The sequence below is a fragment of the Agelaius phoeniceus genome, chromosome 4, assembly GCF_051311805.1.
Source record: "Agelaius phoeniceus isolate bAgePho1 chromosome 4, bAgePho1.hap1, whole genome shotgun sequence".
Classification (NCBI taxonomy): Eukaryota; Metazoa; Chordata; class Aves; order Passeriformes; family Icteridae; genus Agelaius; species Agelaius phoeniceus.
This window is the reverse complement of record NC_135268.1, coordinates 66509184-66523823: the sequence shown is the minus strand read 5'-3', so window position 1 is coordinate 66523823 and position 14640 is coordinate 66509184. Positions and strand designations below refer to the sequence as shown.

General features: G+C 44.9%; 1 protein-coding gene across 3 annotated transcripts in view; it reads left to right on the top strand.

Annotated features, from left to right (window-relative positions):
• The window catches only part of FGFR3 (fibroblast growth factor receptor 3), a 55531-nt gene that overhangs the window by 26205 nt on the left and 14686 nt on the right, over nt 1-14640 (top strand). For all 3 annotated transcript variants that reach the window (XM_077177810.1, XM_077177809.1, XM_077177808.1), the window contains exons 5-7: nt 5609-5778; nt 10471-10594; nt 11013-11203. In XM_077177810.1, the coding sequence (XP_077033925.1) occupies nt 5609-5778; nt 10471-10594; nt 11013-11203 (485 nt within the window). The remainder of the gene's footprint in view (nt 1-5608; nt 5779-10470; nt 10595-11012; nt 11204-14640) is intronic.

Genomic DNA, 14640 nt, shown 5'->3' with positions numbered 1-14640 from the left:
ATATACATACATATATATATATATATACACATATATATACACATATATATACACATATATATATATATATACACATATTTTATACCATTTCAAACCTTGACTGCTTTACTTTTAACTATTCTGATTCTGGTGCTTACCAGCATCTTGACAGGAGTCAGAGTACAAAACATAGACTAGCCAAGGGCCAGATTTACTGATGCCATAAGTGAGAGCAGCCTCTTTGGCTTTACTGGCCTTTTCTTTCACTCCTGTGAGGAAGAGAGCCCCAGGACAGTGCTTGGTGCTTTCACAGTGAATCTCTTTCAATCCCAGTGCTGCTTTCTTTAAATGCAGTAGCATTAATCAGGATCATTGCAGGCTTCAGAGGTGTTAGTGCTGGGTTTTATTCTGCTCTTTATACTTCTGCAGAGTGAGCTGCCCATGTGTATGTATTTTTAATAAATAAATGTCTTTGCATTTGAACTCCCAATCAGCTATGTACATTGGCAGAAGTTCAACATGACTGGAAAATCTCTCCTGCCCATAACATTGCACATGCAGGACTCTTTCAAACAGATCTGCCACTGCAATGAGTTAATACTGCTGTGTGAGCAGTGTGTGGACATTAATGGTGAGTTACAGTGCCAGGAGACCCATCAGCAGCAATTAGTGGTTTTCTGATAGCTTCTAATTAGGGGCCAAATCCTGCCAGGTGACAGGCACCTTTGCAGAAGTGCTCAGGGCTCCTGGTACCTGCTGAAGAATGGTACAGACATAGAGAAGGTGTGGTTTGGTCAGAATTTTTTCCTTCTGATGAGGACAACTGATTGTTCTGTGCAGTTTTTTATGTGGTTTATAGAGAACTCAATCTCTTAGCAACAGGTATCGCAAAACATCAGCTGGCTTATGGTACAGAAAGACGTTTTTCTTCACTGGAAGGGAAAACACACATTTCACCACATGTATTTATAGCCTGTTTTCTGGGTCTTCTTGACTTTGAGGCTGTCTCTGGTTTTAGACCTGGAGGTAATGGCTGGCTTTGCTTAAAGGTCTCGTTATAAAAAGTTGGTTTCTCTTCTGCTTTAAAAATGGTTGATTAGGTTAACGTGTCAGTGCGGCGAAACCTCACGGTGATATTTTGTGACATGAGTGTGCTTTGTGTTGCTTTCTTTGATGTCAGATCCTCCACTTAACCCTCAGAGGTCTCCTGAGCCCTGGGAGCTGTGTTGTTAACCCTGGTACCACCAGTGGCAGGACATCCCACCAGGAGCAGGGGCTGAAGGACCATCCCAGGCAGGCACACACGGTGTAGCCAGTGCCATGTTCTGTGAACTGCCCAAAGACCCAAGTCCTCTATCTCCTGTGGCAAAAATGTGCCCTACTAATGGGGTGTATGAGCCCCTGCTCAGGCATCAGACACATCTGTGGTCAGTAGTTAGAGGAGGAAAGGCAATAAATGCTTTCATGCAGAAGAAAAATACCACAGACTCATAGGATGGTTAGGGTTGGAAGTGACCTTAAAGGTGTCTAGTCAGTATAACTGATAGTGTTTCATATTTAGGGGGAGGCAATCCAGCCTGGACTGGCTCACTGAGTGCTGCCACGCTGCATATCACTGACTAAAATCCTATTGTCCTGGCCCCTTGTATGATAAGTTACTTTTCTGGCTTGTGTTACTCAAGAGAGTTTCTCATCCTCACATAGTGGAGAGTTCAGAAAGCTGGTTCCAATAGCATCAAGAATTTGAAGCCAATCTGGGTAATTTTAAAGGTTGGTAATACCAAATTCTGTGTGGAGTTCCCTGCTCTGCTCACTCTCAGCTTTCTCTCTGAAGGGGAGCACAGAAACAGGGCATCCCTTAGGGATGGGCAACAGAAAAGGAGAAACTTCTGCAGCTTCAGATCAGCTCGTTTGTCGCAGCCTTGTCTCAAGCCGTGATCCGCCTTTGCAGAAAGAGGCTTTCTAATACCTCTGTTCTCTACAGCTGTTTTCCCTGGCCCCGAAACAAAAACAAAACTCCCTTTTCACACACTGTGCTTCTGCCCCAGTGCTCCCTACCCCTCTTGTATCTGTTTGTTTGGAGCCCCCGCTGCGCAGCCCCAGCACCTTCAAAGAGCCCCCATAATCTCCAATTAAATCTGGCTCTGTCCTCCGAGGCGTCAGCTGGGGAAATTACACAATTAGGGTTGATTCTGTCTGCCACAGAATTTGGTGGCAGCTCCTAATTGCTAAATGAGTGCTTGGCTGTATTAATTATTCCAAGTATTGCTCTCAGGTTTTTTTTAATTGGTCATTCCAGTTGGATGGGTGGCCGGTGTCTTTGACGAACAAAACGGACCGTCAGGCTTAGTGTTTGATGATGGGAAAGGGCTGGTGATAATGTTTGGGGGTCCCTTTTTTTTTCCACACCTGCACATGCAAAACCATTGCTAGTAATTAATTTGCAGAGAGCTAGTCTAGAAAATTTTCCTGTCTTTCATCCTTCCTCTTTTCCCGCTCCCAAAACTCTCTGGAGCTTTGCAAGCTTTGCTTGAAAAGAAGAGTTAGCAACATTTTCAGGCCCTTAAAAAGTGGTAATGAAGGGACTCAGAGGGCAGAGCAAAGCAAAAGCAGGGATGTTTTGTTCGCTGCTCCTGCAAGTGAGAACAAAGGCACTGTTTTCAATGTGTAGACGCTTTCTTCCAGTTCCAGTTTGACTTGAGAGCATTGCCCTGTTTGAGTCTTGGCACAATAATCCAGGGGTGCCCAGCCCTGGCAAGCCCTGAATCTTACAGAAGAGCACTGAAATGAGGGAAAGCACTCAGGGAAGAAGTGGTGTCTAATTGCAGCAGGCAGGAGTGAATCCTGCCTTTGCTCCATATGGAGAATATCCCCAGCTGGAAACTTTCCTGGGCTCCATCTTGCTCCTCTCTGATGTCTGATAGCAAAATCCCCCTTGGCTTCAGTGACTGCATTTGCAGCCAGTGGATTGATGAATCTCCTGTGAGATTCAAACTCATCTTTAGAGTGAAAAAATGTGATAAAATGTCACCCTGCAGCACATGCAGATGTTGTGTAAAAGGAAAGAGCCCCAAAAAGCAAAAGGAGGAACCTGGTCCTGACCATGTGATGTAATTACACCTCTGTACCTAGATGATTGTCACCAACAACATAAAATGGGATTTCTTGTGGGCAGATATGTTAATCAAACAACAGGACAGGTTATTTGGCTGCCCTCTGTAGTGGTGGCAAAAAGGGACTTTTCCATCCCTGCTTGGCCTTTGCTATACCTCTCCCCTGTAGCGCTGTTAACCTCTTGTAACATCCCCAGAAAATAAAGGTGTGTTGCCAAAAGGAGCCATTTGGCCAGAAAATGGCCCAGGTGTCAAAAACCAAGGACCAACATGGGTTTCTGGAGCCCTCTTCTCTCCAGCCTTCCCAACACCATCCCAAGTGTCCTCTGCATTCACTCCTCTGTTGCTGCCTGGGGATTTACCCAGTCTTTGCTTGGTTTCTGCCCTTCCTTCATGCTATGACAGCATCATCCTTTCACCATCAAGACCCATTCCTTAATGATTGCACCCTCTGTTCTAATGTTTTTTGGAATATTCCCCATTTTTGTGCAGTTCTGCCATCTGGAGCAGTAGATGGCTGCATGATGTCCCATTTTAGCTCACTTTATCATGCACTACTTCAGGCCTTCTAGATGTGCTGTGTGTTCACAGCAAAGTTTGTGGCTGGGATTTTCCAGGGCCATGGGAATTGCGGGGATTCCTCCTTTTGCTGTTGTTTGTGCCAGCCATGCTCCTGCAGGATCCTGGCAAGAAAAGGGCCTTAAGCAGTTTCGTTATTTGAAACATGAGGCGTACGCGGGATGTGCGAGCGCAGATCCCTCTGATCCGTGGGGCTGGCTCTGATAGCATCACTCTGTTGTGCAAGGCAGGCTGAGGGCACAGGCAAACCCTCAGTACTGGATTTCCCTCCCTGAGATGGTGTTACTGAGGCACCTGTGTCCAGCCATCCCACTGCAGAGCTGGGAAAGCAGAAGGGACATGAAGTGTGCCCAGCGGGGCTGTCTCTAGCACATGGAGGGGCATTCTGGATGGAGCTCCTGGCATCCAGCTCCTCATGGACTTTGCAAGGTGGAGGAAACATGGGGAGAGTGTTGGCAGGTGCTAAAAACCAATGGGTGCATGGATTGCCTTGGCTGAGCTGTATGACCTTCCCTGCAATGTCCTTGGAGCTGGAATGCAGCAGGGAGCCTGCATGGGTAGGACCCTGGGGACCTAAGCCAAGGTGGGGTCAATGTGACTTAGTGGAGTTGTAATGGGATGGGTACCATGCAGCCAAATGCATCAGGGATAGGGAGTGCTGGAGCAGCTCCCATGCATCTCAAAGGGATGCAACAAGAGGGAAAACTTTGTACATGCTTGTCATCAAGCAGGGAATTAGAGGGGCTTCAGAGTAGCACTGAGATGAGGCTGTGATGCTGGCTGGTGTTTCTGGGCATTGTCACCACGGCAGGAGAGGCTGCAGCAAGGCTGTCCCAACAGCTTTGGTGGCTGTCATGTTCTCCAAGGCAGTTCTTGGAGAACCAGTGCCTTCAGTTTGTCTTGGCCAGAAGCACACGTACCTCTGCAACAGGTGCTCCCTGTCTGTGAGTTTTTCCTACCCAACTGGAGGAGATGCCATTTACGCTCCTTGCCCTCCTTCCTGCTGTTTTGCAGCCCAGACACTGCCTGCCCCCATCTCCCTTTGCCCTTGGTGTGGAGCACAGATCTGGGGGGCTGGATGTGGCCCTGGTGTGGCAGGGGAAACACAGCATGTGCAGCTATGCAGTGTTGCCTTAAGCAGAAATGAAAGCTTGGGAGGCTTTTTTTAAAAAAACTTTTTCTTTCTTCCCAGCATAATGAGTTTGCCGCTGCTGCTGCCTTAATTTGGAGTTAATATGTAATGTTTGTAACACAGCCAAGGAACGTAGCTGTACTTGAGGCAGATTATAAAAAGTATCTCATGCTAACACTGGTGTTTTAAAATTTATCCCTGTTCAAAGGTAACATGAATCTTTAAAACTAAAATCACTTGTACTTGAAGAACATAAACACGATAAACCAGTTTGGCACTGGCACGTTTTTTTCTTTCCTTCCCTTAAGGAGGCTACACTACATTTGTACTCACTGAGGAGGAACATTTTCCAGTGCACTCAGCTCATACGTTTTGTCTGCTCCCTTGCTGGCCCATCAACATTCTTTCACAGTTCTAACATCTTTCTGCTGTTTATGCTTCTTGGCTACTAATGTCCCAGAGGTACATCTGTATCTTTTTACACACTGAGGCCAGATTCTCGTCCTGATCTGGGATAACTCTACTTGTTGATTTAAAAGGAGCCACTTTAGATTTATACTGGCATTACCAAGACAAGAACCTGGTCATGAACCTTTCATCGCAAAACTGAAATGCAAACACCCTCTCTATGTCAATGAGAGTCATTTAGCTGGAAAGCATTTCTGTGTCATTTATCTTAACGGCAGCAGGTAGCAATTTAACTGTCAATCTGCACATGCCAAAGACTCCTCAAATGCATCTGCTCACCAGCTGATATCCTCTGCTGCAGAAAGGGACCTGTTCATCTTGGTTTTTCCTTTCTCAGGTGTCCCCTTCTGGACCCGGCCAGATAAGATGGAGAAGAAGCTGCTGGCAGTTCCCGCCGCCAACACCGTTCGCTTCCGATGTCCGGCGGGTGGAAACCCAACCCCTTCCATCTACTGGCTGAAAAATGGCAAGGAGTTCAAAGGGGAGCACAGGATTGGGGGCATTAAGGTAAGGTCTTGGTTTGGATCTCAGGTTTTTGTTATTTCTGCCAACTAGAAAATTGTATTGTGCGGTGATTAACATGGGTGGTTTTAAGAGCACTGTCATGAATGTGTAGAAATGAAGGTGGTTCTTGCACTCTTAGGAGGAATTGCTTGGCACCAAAAGTGTTAAAAAGGACTGCTGTCCTTTGGGATCAAAGACTAATTCCCTCTGAGTTTGTCTATAGTGGTCATTCAGGGAGTAGGTAAAAATGGGGCTGGGTTTATGGTTGCATTGTGAACAGGGATGAAAAAGCAGGAGCAGAAACTTCTGTCCTAATTTCTGGAGATGAGCCCAGTGCACTGAGATGTGTTGGACCAAGCCATAGCTGCTCCCACCCTCAAAGAAAACCTATTCCGTGTCCTTTGAACGTATAGGAAAAACCTCACCAAAGAGCTGGATCATCGTGCTGGTAGTCATTAACATTCTTGTGGTATAAATCACTGACCCTTGGTCAAGTGTTGGATTCCCTTGTAGCCAGAGTAATAGCATCTGCTCCTTGGCTGCTTTCTTCTTCCTGCTTCCTTTCTACTATGAGGTGTTCTGGAAAATGCTCTGGCTCATGTTTACAGATAGAGCTCAGGGACACAAAACTCCACTGCAGTCAAATTATTTAATTAGCCAGAAGTCTCTGTGCTACTTTTTATGATGAATTATGGCAGGATTTTAAAAGGAGAATCAGCTTTTCTCACATTTTGCTGCTGTTGTTATTACTTTGTCCCCTTGAGGTCACAGTCCAGCTCTTTTTTCTGGTTTTATTTGGGGACAATAAAACTGCTATAGCTCATTATAGCAAAATCATCATAGCAGGAAGGACTCTTGAGCAGCAACTTTTGCCTGCACTCTCCCAGCCCTGACATATCCCTGGATTCTGCTGCTAAGGAGAGAAGGTGCCTTGTAGGAAGGCACCTTCATCAGAGCTTGGAATAGCTGTGTGCTGATGCCTGCCACATCCGTAGTGTTTTGAAAAGGGACTGGGCGTGCAAAGTGTGCCATGCTCCAGAAACCAGAGAAGGATTCAAAAAAAGTCCCCCCTCCCCACAGTTCTGGGCTGTTTCTTTCCTGTTAGCTCAGACCTGTTCCTGAAAGAGCCTTTTGTGATGGCTTCAGTGAAGCCTTTAAAGCTCCTTCCTCAGTCCTGTCCCTGCTCCAGTCTGGATGAGGCTGAGAACACGCTCAGGTTTGGATCTTCTAAAAAGCCATGGAGGGTAAAGAAGTGGGGAGGGAACTCCTGGGGGTAAACTGCTCTTCAGCAGATGACATTCACAAAGCACGAGCATCTTTTACTAATTGCAGGCTGTAAGGATCATCCTGAAGTGTTTTCAGCCTTGCCTGCGCCATTCCAGAGGCTTTTTTACCAAACTGTGTCACATTAGCTGCACTAAATTATGCCTGCAGGAAAAAAAAAAATCTGAAGCTGAAAGCAATTCCCCTAGCCACTTTCCAGTAGTTTTAATCTATCTTTGAGTTTAAATTGACACGTTTCATCCTCGGAAACACAGTAGTGAGTCTTTGGCATCGCTGTGCTTTGTTTCTCTGGGGGCACCTTCCAGCAACAAGTCAATGCTTAAAAGAGCTATTGAAGGCAATGTCAGGACAATTACAGGAAGATTGGTTTAAGCTCTCTGTCTAGGTGTAGTTCTTTGTCCCATTCTTGATATAAAGACATCTTTCTCTGTAATTTTCCTTCCTTTATTTCCTTGCTTTTGGTCATGAGCCACAGTTAGATATAAGTAATCTAGTGTAAATCTCATCCAGTATAAATATACTGATAGATATCAGCTGAGATTTGAACCAGAAAAGGGGATTGAAAACTTGCTCGGTATCTCATGTATTTAAGATTTAAATTCCCTGTTACAACTTAACTTCATAACAGGATTAGGCAGCTTGAAAAGAATGGGCAAGATCCAGATCTGGCAGAGTTTGGTTGGCTTGCTTCATCTTGAGATCTGGTCTTAACCCAGAAATCCTTGAGCCGGGAATGTGCTCACTTGTTTTCAGTGTGTGAAAGACTTTTAATGTTGATTGTGAGAAGTCTGTTGTCAGCAAATGAAAGCTGACCACTCTTCCACATCTGCCCCTTGCACATGGCATTTAGACCCGTGTGACTGGCCAGTGTAAACCCTGCAAGAGAGAAGGGTGAGTGTTGAAAACATGGTGGGCAGGATAACCTGGTTTTGTTACAGTTCATCCTTAACTGGTAAAAGAAAGAAATTCATATGACTTATCATATGAAATTTCCCAAAGAGCATTAATGGTTAAATCCGTGTTGGAATCTCTAATATTGTAAGCCTGTGTGTGTTAAATGACCCTAGAAGGGAAGATTGAGGGGGAGGGGAGATGGAGGATTATCCCTTCCCCAGACCATTGCACTGACTTGCATACCAGTCTGGCAAACACGAGGTTCCAAGTGTGTCTGTAAATGTTTGTTTCACAAGGAGCCAAGAATGACAACACCAAATAAACCAGAGGGATTTCCAGTATCTCACCCACTTGATTAATGCCTGTGCTAAGGCACTTCATGTTTCTAGTGTTTTATCGAGTGCAGTGACTATTCTAACATGAGAATTACTATCTTTTGCCAAAGGCTTTCAAAACTAAAAATGTCTTCCTAAGTTTCCAAACAAGTTCTGCCCCATGAGTCTGTGCCCCCAGGTTCTTCTCTATTCAGAGTACTAAGTTCCCATCACAAACTCAGCGAAGAGAAGTTTTTGAAAGTGTCATAAAAGTGTCTTTAAAAGTGCATTCTTTGTAAAACACCTAATTTGGACCTAGGTTTAGAATATAGGTCAGACTAGGGAGTCATCCATGTGTCTGGAGCCCAATTTCCTTGGAGTAGCTTCTGGGGGTTCCAGATGCAAACATTTTGCAATGCTGAAAAGAGGATTTAAGGAAGCTTTAGACACCACTATGAGACAAGCCAGTATGGAAATGAGCCACTGAGCAGCCACAAATTTGCATTGAAACTTCCGTGACAGTCTGGTGTGTTCAGCTGTGGGCTTGGGGTCCAGGCTCTGTTCTCAGAGCTTCTCTTACTCTGCAATTTCTACACTGTTACAGAGATGCAGCAAGGGGGATGTTGCTTTACAAAAGGTGAGATGTTGGTTCTGCTCCTTCATTGAGCTCCTCCATTTGTGCCATCCTGGGTGGGCAGAGGTGCAGTCAGAGCTGACCAGACATCTGCCACAGCTGAGATGTCTGTACAAAATGTTTGGCCACAGCCTCCTGTTACCCATACTCTAAAATGAAAACAAATGCCATATTCAGCGTTCTCTGAAAAATGGGGTGCTCAGCAATGCTGTTTTCAGGGCTGTAGAGGTCTACAAATTGTCAAAATGACATTTGCTTGCTTATCTTGCAACTAAGCTATCTAGTCTCCTATGGTTTTAAACCTGCTCTTTGCAGAGTTCTGGCTTTGATTGCAACTTGGCCCTCTTAGGGAAAGCATGTGGATGCAATTTATGTGTAGCAAAAGAGGTTAAATGACTTCATATTTGAGTTCACCTGCTGCAGCAAGAAATCTCCAGGAGCAATTACACCCTTGTTTTTTTCCATCAGCCCCTGACATTCTATAGTGCAGCATTATTGTAAATCTCCTATTTCTGTGTCCTTGGGGTCACCTTCAAAATGTTTAATAAAGTTAAATGTTCTGCTTTGGGCAGCAGAAGGCATCAAATTAATATCCAGAGATTTGGAGATCTTTCATACTCTATGCACCCTGAAGTCATCTTTGTTACTGTTGGTTGCTTTCTGTATTAATTCAAGATTTGCTTTCCATATCCATTATTTCCTTTCTAATCATTAGAAATAAACGTTCTAGCTGAGATCACAGGGCAGCAGGTCAGGGTGGAGGTAGGGGCTGTGCTTTCCCTTCTGCTACTGAACCACCATCAGCTCTGGACATGAGCCACATCCAGAAAACCAACTAGTATAAAACTTGGTGCCAAAATAGAAGGGCTGGCCAAGCATCCTAGGGACCGGATTTGAGGCTGGACATGATTGCTTCTGTTTTTGAGAGGGAATTTAGGGGACTAACTCAGTTGGAGAAACCTGTTTCTGCTCAGACAAATGCCATAACCTGTTGCCTCCATAGCGCACACATTTTAAAATATAGGTCAGAATATTAAAACATATAAAATACATAAAATATAGATCCTATATTATGCCTGCTGAAGTCATTATTCTAGTGGGAGATGCCACATTCAGTTGTCAGCTAGCTTTGTTATTGTGATTATTGTGGAAACATAGAAGTCCCTATTGAAATCTCAATGTGTTACGTTGTGTTGCATCATTCTTTGCGTTGGTCTTAATGCCTTTTCTCACTAGGACTTGACAGAATTCACAGAATCACTGGATTGGAAGAGATCTTAAAGACCATCGAGTCCAACTCATGCCCTAACACCTCAACTAAACCATGGCATCAAGTGCCACATTCAGTCTTTTTTTAAACACATCCAGGGCTGGTGACTCCACCACCTCCTGGGCAGACCATTCCAGAACTTTATGGCTCTTTCTGTCAAAAACTTTTTCCTTTTCATTTAATTACCCTTGTAAACAGGTCCTTGAGATGTTCAGGCTTCCTCTGGGGTCCGAGTGTGTGGAAGCTCAACGATTTTTCATTGGTTTGCAAGGTCTTGATGTTTTGATTTCCTCTCCCAGCTGCGACACCAGCAGTGGAGCCTGGTGATGGAGAGCGTTGTGCCGTCGGACCGAGGGAATTACACCTGCGTCGTGGAGAACAAATATGGCAACATTAGGCACACCTACCAGCTTGATGTGCTAGGTGAGATCCCACTGCTTTCCCTCAACAGCTCATCTGTGGCCCTGTGGAACAGCTGCCTGATAGGAGATGGGAAGCAGGCACTTGGTTTCTTTCCCAAAGTGTTGGATTTTGTGTCTCCTAAAACCAACAACAAGCTTATTTTTGGCCAACAATTCGGCCTCACATCTGTGATCAGTAAATTACTTAGTGGGTCTTCAGAGGGCCCAGAGAAGGAATGGGAGGGCTGTAATGCCACCTCCCTTCCCAGGTGGTCTTTCCCTGTCTGGCTTGAGAAGCCCTGGGTAGAGCAGTGATCAGGCCACCCTAATTTGTACCCTTTCCCCTGAAAAGCCAGAAGATTAACGTTTCAGAGGAGAATACTTGCTGGGGGGAAAATAAGACAAGTAAATTAGGATTTCCCCTCTTTTCTGTTTTTCAGAAAGGTCACCCCACCGACCAATCCTGCAAGCAGGGCTCCCTGCCAACCAGACTGTGGTGGTGGGGAGCAATGTGGAATTTCACTGCAAGGTCTACAGCGATGCCCAGCCTCACATCCAGTGGCTGAAACACGTGGAAGTCAATGGCAGCAAATACGGACCCGATGGAACCCCCTATGTCACAGTGCTGAAGGTTGGTACATGCTCCTCCTTCTCACCCTCAGGGCAGTCCTTCTGTAAGCCTGCCCAGTGGATTACTCTTCTTTTTGGAGGGGATACAGCAAAAATGTCCTGAAATCGATATTCCAAACTCTTCTCTTTGCCAGAGATAACAATACTACTGTGGTGGCACAGATAAGCAAAGTTGTAAGAGCTGAGGCAATTGTGAGAAATGCAGCATAATGAAGGAGCTGTCAGATTGCATTTGACCCAAAATAGTAAAAATGCCCTTTTTTTTTTACAGCTTCAATGGAAGTATTTTCAGGGTTTATTAAAATAAAAGTCTCCCAACTAAAACACATTCTTCCTTTTCCAAGTAAGCACATTGCAGCATGCACATACCAAGTAATGCTGAACTATCAGCACCTGAGAGCCAACATAATCTTGTTCCAGACACTAAATTTGTGAACATTGCTATTATCAATGCTCAGAAAAGCCTTTTTTTTTTAATTGATCAAAAAGTACATAGCAAGACTTTACTTTGCTAAAATGCTTTCTTGAAAGGCAACTTTCAGATTACAGCCATAACAAAGCCAGGTGATTTGGTTCCCCTCAACCAATGTAAATATAATAGCAGGGAACAGGGAGTGAGGAGCACATTGAACTTCTAAAATACTTAAAAAAAAATAATTAAAGGCATCATGTGGTGGTGTTTATTAAAATATATAGGGCCAAATAGAGTTTTTCTGGCTCTGCAGTTAGTGCTGAAAGCAGATTTTGTGTCTGCAGCTTCAAGCTGAGGCTGTCCTGTGTGTGGACATTCCCTGTGCACATCCTGCTGCACACACCCTTCTTCTCTTTGTATGAAGTTTAAAAAAAAACAACCACCACTTATCAGACAGTATCTACAAAACTGCAACGCAGCCAGATACATTATAATAAAAGCCAGAGACCCTGGAAATAATTACACAGATTGAAATAACAGATTGGTTGGAAGAAATGGTTGGAGACAGTTCTTCAGGACTGGCAACATGTGCTTCTCGCGAGCTTAGAAAACTTTTTATTCCTCGCCACCTCTCCAAATGTGTTTGAATTATGCATATTTGAATTTCCCCCTGGTTTCACAGCCCAGCACCAAGCTCTGAATAGCTGGTTGTGTCACATGCCATCTCATATAGTCTCTGAGCTCCGTGTGTGGTCCCTGTGGGATAAAGTGCTACCTTTTGGAAGTTTGCAAAGCGGCTGTGAACAGTGCCTTGTGTCACAAGCACAAGCCCCCATTTTGCTTTGCTGTGGCAAAGAACATATAAATAGTCCTTATAAATAGTGTTTTAAAATTAAGTTGGAGCGGCACCGGGGTGGGTAGGTAATTAGAATTGCCAAATACCTTCTCTTCTGTGGATGGCAAAGGCTCCGCATTCCTCGAAGGGGAGCACAGGCAGGCAGTTGAAAAGCACAAGTTTTGTTTGGTTTTATGTTTTTTTGCTGAATAGGACCAGCACACGTCTATTTACTACTTCTGGTTAATCAGGAATGCTTTGAATTGTGTTAATGCCGGCATCAGCGCTGGGGCACGGAGCATTTCCATTTTGGGATGCATCTTTTGTGCTCCAGTCCTGGGCCTCCACAGAGCTGTGTCAGGCCCAGCTTTGCAGGGATTTTTTTTTTCTTTGCCTTTTTAAATGTGGTGTGCTTGTTTTTTATATGTAAAGATCTGATAAAATGATCTTGCTGTGGTCTCAGGGGTGTCCATTGGCGTTATGGAGTTGTTTCCCTCATGCCATGCAGTGCTGCTGCCTTGCCCCAGCATCCTGGCAGGAGCAGGGTGCTGTTAACAGCCCCCCTGCCCACAGAACTGCTCTCTCCTGCCCTGTGCTCTGCTGCTTGCAGGGAGATAAGGCTTTTTTATCAGCCTGCCCTTCCCTCCTGCTTTCAGGAGATTTTGTGGAGCGTAGGAGCTGCTATGGGGCAGTTGAAGTCCCAATCTCCATCACAGCAAGGGAGACAGAGAGGTGCCCAGCATGTGAAATTTCCCCCCCTACATCTAAAGGGGAGGGTGAGGGGGTGTCAAACCCCACCCAAGTCCAGATGGATAAGTTGAATGCTGTACTTTCAAACCATTTTTTAAACAGCCTGACAAAACCAAGCCATCACCTGCATCAGTTCCTGAAAGCCTGAGCTAATTTGTGATCAAAGAAAACCCCTTTTTCTTTGCAGAAGAGCACTAAATGCATTCCAGTTACAGAGGGGGACTGTGCCCAAGCTTTGTCAAAAGCTAAATAGTACATTCTGCATTGAAACATGCCTGGTTTAATTATAAACAAGGCAGCAACAGCAGGCAGGCACGTTTCCCCACTAGTCAGGGCAGACAGACTTGCACATAAGCCTTGGAGATGAGCTCAGGTCAAAACTGGTGGTGTTTGTCATCAGACATGGACCCTGGGGCTCCTCTCTGGTGCCTCCTCTGGGTTCAGTTCCTAATAACCTATCAGAGCTGGCTGCCCCAATGATTTTAATGAGCTGCAAGTCATATTGGCAGGATCAGGCTTGGAAATAAAAGGCATCAAGCCTGGGCTGGAGAGTGTAAGACCAAAACAGAGAAGACATTTGCTTTATTTTCATTTCCAGAACTGAAGCTTCTTCTGAGGCCACTTAAAACAGTTATGCATTTTCAGCCAAAATAAAAACAACTGTTTAGTGTTTAGGGAAAAAGCTGGTGTGCTGTTGTGGCAGCATAGAAGAAGAGAAATAAACCCATTGCTTAAAAGTCTGAAGTTTGTTTGATTTATATACACCACTTTATTTAGTAAAGAGGCTCCTATAAGCAGTGGAAAAAATTACAGCTAATTTCTGAAAGGCAAAGTCAGCAGCAAGTTTCAGACCGCCACTGCTTATATTTTGTTTCCAAATTCTATTTTGGAATCTGATAATTGAAACAGTATTTGCTGAGCCGGGATGCAAACACAAATCTCTGCTTTAAGCCCTCTCTCTGGTGCTCCTGTGTGTGGAGTTATTCAGAAACCATGGGGCCTTTGAGTGCTGTCAGATGGAGAAGGGGCAAACTGGTCTGTTTTTACAAAGAAATGGCATGTGTGAAGGGAAGGGAGCTCACCTGCATGTGGTTTGGGGGCCAAAGGCAGCTTCTTTTCACCACCCAGGTGCTGGGTGAGGTGTGTCAGCCCAGGGTGAGCCGGGGATGTCACCACAGCCGTGCGCAGTCAAGCCTAGCTGATGTAGGTGCCATGCAGCTATTGTTTGGTTTACTGAAGTTCAGGTTTCTGTCTATTCCTGCAGTCTTGGATCAGTAAAAACGCTGAAGCCGATGCTAACCTAAATCTGTTCAATGTGACAGAACAAGATGAAGGAGAATATCTGTGTAGAGCCAACAATTTCGTAGGCATAGCCGAAAAGCCATTTTGGCTCCACATTCGCAAACCAAAACCAGGTAAACCACAGACTCTGTCCCAAGGC